This window comes from Pavona decussata, unplaced genomic scaffold, assembly GCF_977016875.1.
Source record: "Pavona decussata unplaced genomic scaffold, jaPavDecu1.1 SCAFFOLD_334, whole genome shotgun sequence".
NCBI lineage: Eukaryota > Metazoa > Cnidaria > Anthozoa > Scleractinia > Agariciidae > Pavona > Pavona decussata.
Window position 1 is genome coordinate 95,273 of NW_028145722.1, and position 12,247 is coordinate 107,519.

The 12,247-nt window shown below is 39.8% G+C and overlaps 2 protein-coding genes across 2 annotated transcripts in view; both read left to right on the forward strand.

Annotated features, from left to right (window-relative positions):
- Window positions 1–2,881, forward strand: part of LOC146453385 (stimulated by retinoic acid gene 6 protein-like) — a 31,191-nt gene extending 28,310 nt beyond the window's left edge. The window contains exons 15-16 of the mRNA XM_085096692.1: window positions 611–790; window positions 962–2,881. Of these exons, the coding sequence (XP_084952818.1) occupies window positions 611–790; window positions 962–1,134 (353 nt within the window). The 3' untranslated portion in view covers window positions 1,135–2,881. The remainder of the gene's footprint in view (window positions 1–610; window positions 791–961) is intronic.
- Window positions 1–10,719, forward strand: part of LOC146453383 (uncharacterized) — a 44,091-nt gene extending 33,372 nt beyond the window's left edge. The window contains exon 2 of the mRNA XM_085096687.1: window positions 8,795–10,719. Within this exon, the coding sequence (XP_084952813.1) occupies window positions 9,455–10,249 (795 nt within the window). The 5' untranslated portion in view covers window positions 8,795–9,454 and the 3' untranslated portion in view covers window positions 10,250–10,719. The remainder of the gene's footprint in view (window positions 1–8,794) is intronic.
- Window positions 10,720–12,247: the final 1,528 nt, after the last annotated feature.

Sequence of the window (12,247 nt, forward strand, 5' to 3'; positions counted from 1 at the left end):
CTTGTTCTTCTTCTTGTTCTTCCTCTTTTTTTAAGGTCACAGTTTCTTGCACTCACTTCCAACACTTGTTTTGGTAATTGAGTTACGGAATTCATAGTTACGAAAATCGCAAGTTTTCATCGGCAAAACGACAGCTCAAAATTTCGTAACAGTAAAAAACTGATTCCCGTCGTTTTCGGGGGGGGGGGGGGGGGTACTGAATATGTCGTTAAAACGCGAGAAGTAGCTAAAAGTGTCAGCCAGCATTTTCGTAAAGCCAACAACAGCTGGAAAATTCGGGGCCGAATAAGATTTGTTTTTCCTAAAACGTTCTGATACTTAATTTTTTAGCTGAAGGATCCCAACAGATCAAAATAAATTAGCTTACAGACCTTTCAAATGCCTCCAAAAGGTCTAGAAACACAGGACAGCGTTAAATTGTCTCGGTGGGTGCCCCTGAGAATGGTACAATTTCTTACATCTTCCTCTAACCTTTTTCTTTTTCTAGAACTCCTTCATGCTTTGTTCTGTAAATTGGTTTTTAACCATGGTATGAGCCTGTTTGTGATATAGCCTCCAAAACCTGGTTCACTATCGACCTTTTTATAACTTTCTGTCCCTTATACTGTAGCCTTTGTTGCGTACCTTGGTTTTATCAACGTACTCGTGGCCCACAGCCATCCCGTGATGCTCGTGTTCTGTCAGTTGCTAATAAACAGACACAAAGATCGCGGCATTGCGGGGTCTCAACCACAAGAACGATCCATAGATGAACGTCAGGCATCTTCAAAAGAAAATGGAACCTCTACTGGTATGTACTCAATTTAATTGCTGATCATGGAAGTGTAATATTACATTTAATTATGTCATTGCTGCTGGTAGAAAAAATTATGCCCAAAAGAAAGAATTCACATGGTGAGATGTGACATATACCATTAAATAAAGTAATTGCATGACTTAATCATTTTTTTCTCTTTTTTAGTTTTTGCACGTGAACTCCGCATCCCGCGCCTGTCTCACAAGGCAGTCAACCGCTGGCACGTTGCTGTGACGCTACTTCGCAACCCGTCTCTCATCACGTATCGTAGACAGGGTGGTGTAACACCCTCTGTGGACCTCGGAAGCATCAATGCTGACATACACGCTCTTGTTTAAAAGACAGTGCAAAGGGGATGGGCTATTTTGCGTCCAAGAATGTACTTTTTAGATAATCCGTTGAGTTCATAACCGCGTAACAGTCAGTTTCCGAATGAATTCAGCGCCACTACGGCCTTCAGATAACGTGAAACGCTATAACACTTAGTGAACGTCCCTTGGCGTTAATGTGGATTGCAACATACACTATGTACTCGGATCTTTTTTGTTAAATAATTCCTGCAATGGCACTCTAATCTAACTCTTAGGTCCTTTCTCACGGGCCTCGTTTTTACTGCCGGGTGACGATGCGAGAAAGGGCCGGTAAGGGTAAAGGTTTGCATTTAGTCAGTTAGAACTGTTTGCGATCTTTAATGATCATAATTCTTACCAAGTATATATCTTGTTTAATTTAAATAGTTGTTTTGGCCTTCCTATAGAGAGACATAACTTAATAAGAAACAAAAGGACCGCCCGCCCCTTGGCCTTTCGTCACTATTTCTTTCCTTGTTTAGTAAAGCAATTAAGAGGGCTTTCCACAAATATCGACCAAGTGGTGGCAAGTCAAAAAATCGATTTCGTTCATATTTTGCTCATAGGTAGTCCCTAGTGAGAAACAAACTGAGCTGCGGTTAGTTCAGTTTTCAAAATACCGCTTCCTTTCGACGAAATATGCAAAAAAACGATTTTGTCTCGGTCCGCTTTCGGCGAGATGAAGATAAGAAGAGCACCACATTTGTTAGGAAGAAACTAAGAGAGTAGAGATCCATTTAGGCAGGGTTAAGCAGTGATTTGCACTTTTCAGGCCTACGTAAAGAACTGTTTTAAAACGGTTAGCTGTCATTTGTTTTCCGGCTAACTATCTGAGCTAGCCTTTGTTGGTGTATTATGAATATGAATAGAGTTCTAGATAGAAGACATGAAGCAAATAACGGTCGTTCGAGGAGAACACTATTTTATTAAAAACAAATAAGCTTTCTGTGGTGTAAACGCCACTAGGTGTCCAACCTTGTTTTGGAGAATCTATTCCGATAATCATATTGTGCCACTGACGAGTAGTTGTCGTTCATTTTTAAGATCGTGCAGTATCACTCGTGGAAAGAAAGAGTAGCGAGGTGAAAGCACTTGGTCGCCATGCCGACTGATTTCAGTTTCCCAGCTAAACAAATGTCAACTGATCCGATCCAAGTTTTAAGCTTTGACAAAAAATTAATAAACTTTTGCTGAAGGACGTTTAACGTTTATGAGTTTTCTTTGTAGCTGCAGCACTTGAAAGAACTTGAAAGAACTTCAAAATGATGAAACCATGCAACGAAATGTAAAACTGGCGTGCTCAGCCGATCTGGAGCGAGTATTTCCGCTGCTCTGCCAATCAGGAGTAAGTAACTTTGCCATCGTGGCAAGCGTGGCAAGGAAAATTAAGAAAGCTTACCCTTTGTTACAACAAATCAGCATTTAAAAAAAAGTTGCACTTTGTATTGCATTGTTATTGTTATTGTTGATGGGCAGTTTGCTGCATATGCACTAAAGATATATAAAACTGTAGAAAGGTTGAGGAACTGCTTACCGTTCATACGGTAAGCAGATTTTTATAAATGCTATGAAAAAATTGGAGCTTCGCTTTTAGGCTGGGCTAAATATATGTATTATCGTAAACAAGGTTCATCTCGAGCTGCACAATGTTTCTCCTTGATAAAGAATTAGTTGGAAAGGCATCATTAAAGTACCGTTAAAACGAGGAAAGAAATTATCTGTCTCAGTATCCCTCAGTTTAAAACTAATTAACATTAGTATAAATCTACTAGTGTTCTATCACGAATGCTGTTCTCTTAGTGCTACTCATGCACTATTCTGTTGTAGGTACATGTGAGTAGCCTTATAGCGTTCGGTTGTCAACAAAATGGTGGCCGCTTCTTCGCGTTTTCGAAGTGTCTGTGAAGGGAATTCGAATAATTTGTTGTTAAATTTTAAACACTGAACTAGCTCTAACCCGATAGAAATTTCGAGCTCGTAATTTAATTGAAATAAGAGAAAAGATAAATCCTTTACAGGGATGCTGTTTAGCAAGATAAATTCACCGCTAATCTTACAGAAAACTATATATGTCGTTTACTCCCTCAAGCACAATAGACCTTAGCGACTTTAAGAAACCACCACGGCAACACCAACGGACATGTCACTTGAAAATATAAGTTCGCGTTACTTGTACTGCTTCGCGATTATTCCAATTCGTTCGACCTTTACAATGTGACTGAACTATCAAGTAACAGAACAGGTGGGAACGACATTCAAGTTGGGACAGAGAATGATAAATATACTGACATGTGTTAACAAGGTACTTAGACTACCCGACTTGTTGCCTTGTTTTAACAACAACAACAACAATACTTTATTTCGCCCCATTATTATTACAACAGAATCCAAATACATCCAACGGTATTCACAAACTTGATGTGAAAGGTGGCCAAAAACAACCGACAGTTTTCATATATGGTGGTTTATTTAACAATTATTCCATGAGCGCGCGTTGGATATGAGATGGTAAATAGCCAACGAGGCGCGAAGCGCCGAGTTGGCTATAACTAATCTCATATCCAACAAGCGCGAATGGAATAATTGTTTTATTAAATTCTCCGCGTTTGGACATTGCTGTTGAAGTTTACTGAATTTTTATATTTTAAGAAAAAATTTCTTTGAAATTTAAACGACCGGATGTTGAGGCAACCCCCGACCAAAGCGCGCGAAACCTAATGATCGCATGACACACAAAGCGTTTTGCAAACGGAGTTGATTGAAAAATCGAAAGCGAAGAAAATCGGACACAGTCGGACATCTAAAATTCAAGAAACGTTTAAATGTACGAATTATAACCTTTCTGAGACTCGCATTCAAGTGCTTTTGAAGTTCCAGCTCAGCGAGAAGCGTAATAGTTGTGCACATTTGAGCAAATGTTCTGCTGCGTGATGCCGAGCGAAGGAAGAGATCAGGGCAAGGACGGCAGTTTTTTCATTGTGAATTGAATTCCTCGCGGACGATTTAAAACACTTCAGGCAAGTCCAAGTGTACGAGGTACAACCTTGCTGAGACAAGCATTCAGTGCAAGTTTTTAAACTTCAAGCTTATTTGAGAAGCGTAAGAGCTGTGCACATTAGTGCAAATATTTTGCTGAGTGGTGCCGAGCGACGGAAACGAACATTATGGCCGCCGCTCGTACGGATTTCATAGATGAACCATCTGAAGTCCTCGTAAATTCGTAAAAACATAAAGACAGGCATGAAGCTCTTCCTAAGAAATTTCTTCGATTGGCTTTAACCTCTAACCGCCAGGACTTGCAAGCCATCCTGAAATTTTTGAAGGTAACCGGTTGTTATTGTTGTTGTTATGTGATCTAAAAAATCGTAAAATCTTGCAATTTTGAAGATTTTAAAGGAAACTTCAGAGATACGTACCATTAAATAGTGTCAAACCGAACTTTGTGGCTTTTATTGTTGTTATACTGAGATGGCATTGTTTGGTATTTCTTTCTTTTCCTTTTTTTTTTCTACATTTTTCCGAAGAAACTTTTGCTTCCCGCCGAAAAAAAAAATTTAGCTTAGCGACACCTGGGGCTTTCGTTTTCCATATAAGGTCAAACTACGGTATATGAGCTGATAACCGAGATTTAGTGAACCAATCAGAACTCTAGAAATGCAATATCCGAGGCTGAGAATTTCTTTATTTTCATGAAAATCAGCCTTATTAGCCTCGTTACCATGTGCAGAATGTTTTCTCTAAGCTGAGGTTATAGCGGGGTTAATTTGGTCATAATAATAATAATAATAATAATAATAATAATAATAATAATAATAATAATAATAATAATAATGCAACGGATTTTTAAATGACCCCTCAGGTTTTGTACTAAACATGGCTCGTGAAAAATGCTGTTTAAATGAATTAAAAAAAAAAAAAGGAAAATCTATTTTTTTGCGTGACGTCTGGTCTGATGAGAAGATTCCATAGATTAATCGTCACTGAATAACCTTGATTGTTGCGGGTAAAGCTACCAAATTTTTCAACTACTTTTATGGCCGTCGATAAAACCAGGAACATGGAATATTCCGGAACATTCCGGAACATCCCGGAACATCCCGGAACAAGAAAAAAAAATTAAGATACAAAAAAAAAATAATAATAATAAATTAAACAAAAATAAAGAAAAAAATGAAAAAAAGTGTGTATATTTATATAAAATGAAATTACATTGTATCCGAAAAAAAAAATCATATAAGAAGAATTACGGAGTAGGTGGAGAGGTGGGACGGTAGTGTAAATGGGGTGTTGAACTGACCACACTGGATGAAGGCGAAGAACTTTCCCGCCATTTGCAGCACGTGCTTATCGTCCGCTACGCCAGAAACTGATCAGTTCCGGCTATTTTCAGTGGATTTTATCTTAAAAACAAACAGGCCTAACAGGAAATTTTGTTCATATGAAAAATAGTTATAAGCATAGAGAGGAGCTTTGTAAAAGCAAACAATCTACAAGGAACCGCACAATGAAAATGCTGCAAGTATACGCAGGATCTGTGAAAGATCTAATCAGCCAAAAATATAAATGACTCAAATTTCTGCAAGGCTGATCGGACTGCTTAGAAAACCTAACACGACAGCGACATGATAGAGGTTGCCGCATTCTGTTGATTCTCGGTTTGGTCTCATTGGAAGGGAAGAGAAGTTTTCGTGGCTTTCGTTCGAGAAACGGGTCCAAGCTCCCGAACGACCAACAAAGGAGTACAAATACGGAACGGGAGGCCCTAGGCGAAGCCCGGGAGGGTTTTGGTAAAAAGACTGCGCGAACGACTTTTAGCTCCACTCCGAACATCAGGAAATTGATTCTTTGGTCAGCCGAGCCGGAACTGATCCAATTCTGGCGTAGAAGGCGATAAGCACGTGCTGCAAATAGCGGGAAAGTACTTGCGCCTTCATTCAGTGTGGTCAGTTACAACACCCCATTTATCGTAGGTACTTCATATATCCCCTATTATAATAAGGGATACATGAAGTACATACCATTGAAGTACATACTCCATTTATACTACCCTCCCATCTACTCCGTACTTCTTCTTATATGAATTTTTTTCGGATACAATGTAATTTCATTTTATGTAAATATACTCACTTTTTTTTCATGTTTTCGTTTATTTTTGTTTAATTTATTATTATTATTATTATTTTTTTTAATCTTAATTTTTTTTTCGTGTTCCGGGATGTTCCGGAATGTTCCGGAATGTTCCATGTTCCGGGTTTTATCGACGGCCTACTTTTATAGCTTTTTGTCCTTATACAAACATATTAATTAATTTAGATTAAAGCGCGGAAAAAATTGCCCTCAGGGTATCTTGTGTCACCATCTTTGCATGCGACTCCGGCCTACTTGCCTCATACACAGAAATTCTTTGCGTCTTTATGAAATCTTTCTTATGGTTCTGGTTTTCGTTCTTGGAAGATTGAAAGGCGTGATATCGGTTTCCCATAACAAGCATTAGCAAACGTTTGACGCATTATTGGCATGCAGACATGCTTTTTCCGAGAAAAGTGATTTACATAAATACGGATTAGATAACAGACTAATTTACCAGCCTCTAGTAAGACTCATTGTCTATGAAACTCGGATCTTTTGTTTGAAGTTTCTCTCCAAACAATGTATCTTCCCGATCTGGAAATTATTTTGCGTCGTAAGACAATCTTTCCTATGCTCCTGACTTTCATTCTTAGAAGATTAAATGGTGATGGGGCGATATCGGTGGCCTATAAATACCAAGCATTAGCAAAAGTTTGACGTATCATTGCGCATGCAGACATTCCTTTTTCCGAGAAAAGTGATTTACATAAATACGGATTAGATAACAGACTTATTTATTAACCTCCAGTAAGACTTAAATATTGTCTCTAAAATTCGGATCTTTTGTTTTAAGTTTCTCTCTAAACAATGTATCTTCTGGAAATTATTTTGCGTCGTAAAAGGTAATGGGGCGATATCAGTGACCTAACACCAACCATCAGCAAAAGTTTGACGCATCAAATATGTTGCGCATGCAGACATTCTTTTTGCGAAAAAAGTGATTTACATAATACGGATCAGATAACAGACTTAGCTCCTAGTAAGACTTATTGCAAAACAAAACAAACACACATCGCCTCGTGCCCTGATTGGTTTGTCAGCTCACCGTCATAAACCAAATGCTAATCTTTCCACCACGAAAGGCATAGGACCACAGAAATCACTTCCCAGCCGCAAGCCTTTCAATATGGCGAATACTTCTTCGCATGATGAAGGGTAAGTGAATCTAGCGTAATAATCTTGAAATCAATTGTTTCAACCCCATTTGGCATATATATGATCATGTAATATGCTTACTTGTATCAATGGGTTTGATACAGCATCTCACGTGATTGGCTTCCAATATTGAAATCAATTCAATTCACTATTTACGGATACCCGTAACATGAAATGTAACATGAATTGGAAGTTCAGTAAACAGCTTCCATTTAGATGAGGGTCTCAGCGAAAACGGATATAAAGTTTTGTCGACTGTGGTCATTGATAAGGTAACTTGGCCACTTTAAAGTGGTTCGAAACCTAACGTCTCGTGTTCTAGCCCTCCCTCAGAGCAGATATCGGCGATCAAATTCGCCTAGTGCACCCGTACGCTCATCGCTGCGAATCGCCAGTAAAGTAAACCAATCAGGCGGGGCGATTTTATCACATGACTTTTCAAAATGCTCCTCGATGGAGCCCGGGAACAAGGTTGAAGTGCCACATCGCCGCAATCGGAATAGGTCGGTGGCGAAAATTGCTGGCGATCAAATGCACCGCGATCGACGTATTCGGTTGGGGCGAATTAAAAATCGCCAGGTGTGTCGCCGGCTTAAAGGGACAGTATCACGCTATTTTTAGTAACATATTGAAAATCGCAAAGACGCTATTCGGTTGATAGCAGCCAAGATATAATGACAAAATTCCATTAAAAGGCTATAAGAATGCAAAGAAACTATCCAAGGATATTTTCGCCGGCAGATAACCAAGATAGAGAGGGGTTCAAATTTTAAAACGTCTGGCAGACGTTTTTCAAATTTTGCTGTTGTAACGCCCTAAAAATCGCGGGTTGTACTATATTTTGGTTCAACCTTTCGTCTTAGAATCACTATTAATATTTCTTTAAATTAGCGATTGAGAATTTAAGTAACACAGTGTTCAAAGTTTAAAGTTAGTGAATTTTGGCCAAAAATCATGACATCTCCCATCGATCCCCCATGATACTGCCCCTTTAAGGCAGCTAGGGTAACCGACTTGCACGCATGCGAGGCAACGTTTTTTCGGCATGGAACACCACTGGTGACTCGTTTATGTCTCGGGAACTTTTCGACAGTTTCCAAAAGCGTGTAAATTGCCATTGCCAAGGAAACTCGTGTTACAAAAGACAAGCAAATAAGTCACCTGACCCAACGGCGGGAATAAGAGTCACATAACATCCATCCGCAACAAAGGGCTAGGCTCCGCGGTTAGCCTTACTCCTTCGCATAGATTTCTTTGTTAAGTTTGGCAAATATGGGGTTTGCAACGGAGTTTTATATGATCTCTCAGGTTTTTTACTAAATATGGCTCGTAAAAATGTTGTTTAAATGAAGAAAAATGAAAGAAAGAAAGAAAGAAAGAAAGAAAGAAAGAAAATGCAGTTTTTGCTTAACGTCCGGTCTGTTGAGGAGATCCATAGCCTAATCATCAATGAATGTCTGTGATTGTTGCGGGTAAAGCTACTAAATTTTTCAAATACATTGAAAGTTTTTTCCTTATACAGACACAATAAGTTTAGATTAGAGCGCGGGAAAAATTGCCCGCAGGGTATCTTGTGTCATACCTTTGCATACGACTCCAACCTTCTTGCTTCATACACAGAAATTCTTTGCGTCTTAATGAAATCTTTCTTATGGTTCTGGTTTTCGTTCTTGGAAGATTAAAAAGCGTGACATCGGTTTCCTATAACAAACCTTAGTAAAAGTTTGACGCATTGTTGCGCATGCAGACATCCTTTTTCCGAGAAAAGTGATTTACAATAATACGGTTCAGATAACAAACTAATTTACCAGCTCCTTGTAAGACTTATTGTCTCTGAAATACGGAACTTTTGATTAAAGTTTCTCTCTAAATGTATTTATCATGGGTTACGTAACCTCATTTTTGGGTGTTTGTGACACTTTGTCACAACGCTTCATTAGCGGGGCGTCGGGTATATATATGCTGAGGCCTCGATTTGTATTCATTCGAGTCATACGACCGCACTCAGTTCGCCCTCTAAATTATGTCTGACACCGAAAACGTCGATGAACCAAATGTCGAGGTTCCTCGTGGTGACGCTTCGCAGCAGATTTCTACTCCGCCTTCTACGTCTGAGCAGTCTACTGATTTAGCCTCGACGTTCGCTCTCTTTAAAGATTATTTTGACAAGAAGTTGACCGCGTTAAAGAGAGACATCCAGGAAGGTTCCTTAAGCAACAGCGACTCTATTGCTAAGAAGCTGAAAGAAGAGTCCAAAATTTCCTTCAAGTTTGAAGGGAACAAAAAGCAGTTCTACTTCAATTCTGGCCTTGCGGAGAAGGTTCAATCGACTTCCACCGCTCTAGGTAAAAGGAAACTTGAAGTCGTTCGCAGTTGCCTAGAAGAATTGGATTCTGACATCAAGAAACGCAACAAGCTTATCAGATTGGCAGATAAGTCCGCCGCTGGTTGGGATTTGGTTAACGAGTATCTATCTGACGAATTGGCTAGTGGATCGGAGGACGAGAAGCGTATTCGGCGTGCAGAGCAGAGAGCCCTTCGCAAACGTAAAGATCGTCAACAGCAGAAAGGGAAGTCCGCAGTCAAGCAAAGCCAACCTTCTGCCACCACCACTTCATTTGCTGGCCAGCGTCTTTTCAACTTTGCTTCCTCTTCTCGTGCTTATACGTGTGTTAGCAAAGCAAAGCCTGGTGATATTTGTTTCGCCTGCGGTCAGCAAGGTCATTGGGGGTCCGAGTGCCGTGGTAACTCTCAACCAAGATCTTCAAGTTCCAGCCAGACGAATTCTGGTTTCTTCTCAAACGCTGGAGGTAAATGAAAGTTTTCCCAAGAACTTGGCGTTTAAGTTAAGTATTCATATATCTTGTTGTAATGGATCTTTCCAATTTAGAATTTTTAAGAGAGATTGATTCTAGTTCATTAGTCGATTTCGATTACGATCGCAATCTATTTGAATACGAACAGAATTCTGTATTGCCTGTACCTTTGTTACTGATACTATTAAGTTCGGTTATCGCATCCCTTTTATTAGTACCCCTTGCAGGGCGTTTTTGAATAACAATAAGTCAGCTTCGGATTTGATTGCGTCTTTTGTCGAGTCGGCTATATCTGAATTAGTTGGTAATCACTCGGTTGTTGAGGTGCCTTTTGTCCCACATGTCGTTAACCCGCTCTCTGTGTCAATCCAATCGTCAGTCAAGAAAAGGCTTATTCTTGATTTGAGACATGTCAACCAGTCTATTTGGAAGCAAAAGTTCAAGTGCGAAGATTGGAGGGTTTTGTTATCATATGTCAACAAGGGTGATTTCCTTTTCAGTTTTGATCTTAAGTCTGGCTATCTCCATTTTGACATTTTCCCAGATCATCAGACATTTTAAGGATTTTCCTGGTTTTTTTCTGGTACTGTCAAATATTTTTGTTTTACAGTTCTACCTTTTGGGCTTAGTTCGGCCCCGTACATTTTTACCAAATGCCTCAGGCCGCTTGTAAAGTTTTGGAGGCTTAGTGGCATTAAGATAGTTGTGTTTCTCGATGACGGGTGTGGTAAGGGTGAATCTATGCAAATTACTAAAGAGCACTCGTTTTTTGTTCAGACATCGTTGAGTAATGCAGGGTTTGTTGCGAATTCCAGTAAATCACATTGGGAGCCTACGCAGTCGCTTGTCTGGTTGGGTTTGAACTGGAATCTTTTTTTTCTGGTTCGCTTTCTATTATCGACAGGCGTATTTCCAATTTCATTGCCCTTATAGAGAAATTCCTTCTATCTGCCCCGTATGTTACTGCTCGGGATTGTGCCTCGATCGCAGGCCACGTTATGTCAATGTCACCAGTATTGGGTAATTTGACTCGTCTTAAAACCCGTTTTTTGTACAAGGTTATAGAATCCAGATCTTCATGGGATTCCCGGTTCAATGTCGGGCATCATAACAATTGTCTTTCAGAAATATTTTTCTGGAAAAACAACATTGTTAGTCTTAATTCTAGAGCTATAGTGCCTTACCAGGCGCCTTTTTTTGCTTAGTTTTTCAGACGCTAGTAACGTAGCCTGTGGCGCGTTCCTTGTTGGTACTGAGGAAGTATGTCATCGTATGTGGAGCCCATGTGAGGCTAAAAAGAGCTCTACATGGAGAGAGCTTAAAGCTGTACATTTTGCTTTAACGTCGTTCAAGGATTCGGTTCAGGGCAAGTCAGTTAAATGGCACTCTGACAATCAAGGGGCTGTTCGTATAGTTGAGATAGGGAGTCCTAACGCAGAATTGCATTCTATCGCGCTTGAGATTTTTGATTTCTGTCGGATTTTTCATGTTCAGTTTGTCCCTCAATGGGTTCCCAGAGAGCTTAATGTTTGTGCTGATGAGATTAGCAACATTATCGATTTCGACGATTGGTATACTACCCAGTGGTTTTTTGCCCATTTAGATCTAGTATGGGGCCCCCATACTGTTGATAGATTTGCTAATGCATCCAATGCCCATCTCCCTAGATTTAATTCTAGGTTTCGTGTACCGGGCACTGAGGCTGTTGATGCTTTTTCAGTTTCGTGGACAGCAGAGAATAATTGGCTCGTTCCGCCGGTTCATTGTATCACAAGGGTTATCCAACATCTCCTTGCATGCCGCGCCTATGGGACTTTAGTGGTCCCTTACTGGCCGTCTAATGCTTTTTAGCCTTTTCTATTTGCAAGCCCACTCCAGTATCAACCATACGTTATTGAGTCCATTTACTTTCCAGATCCCTCGGGGATATTTGCCCTTGGCTGTTATAAGGATTCGCTTATTGGCTCTCATAAGTTTAACAGTGCAGTTCTAGCTGTCAG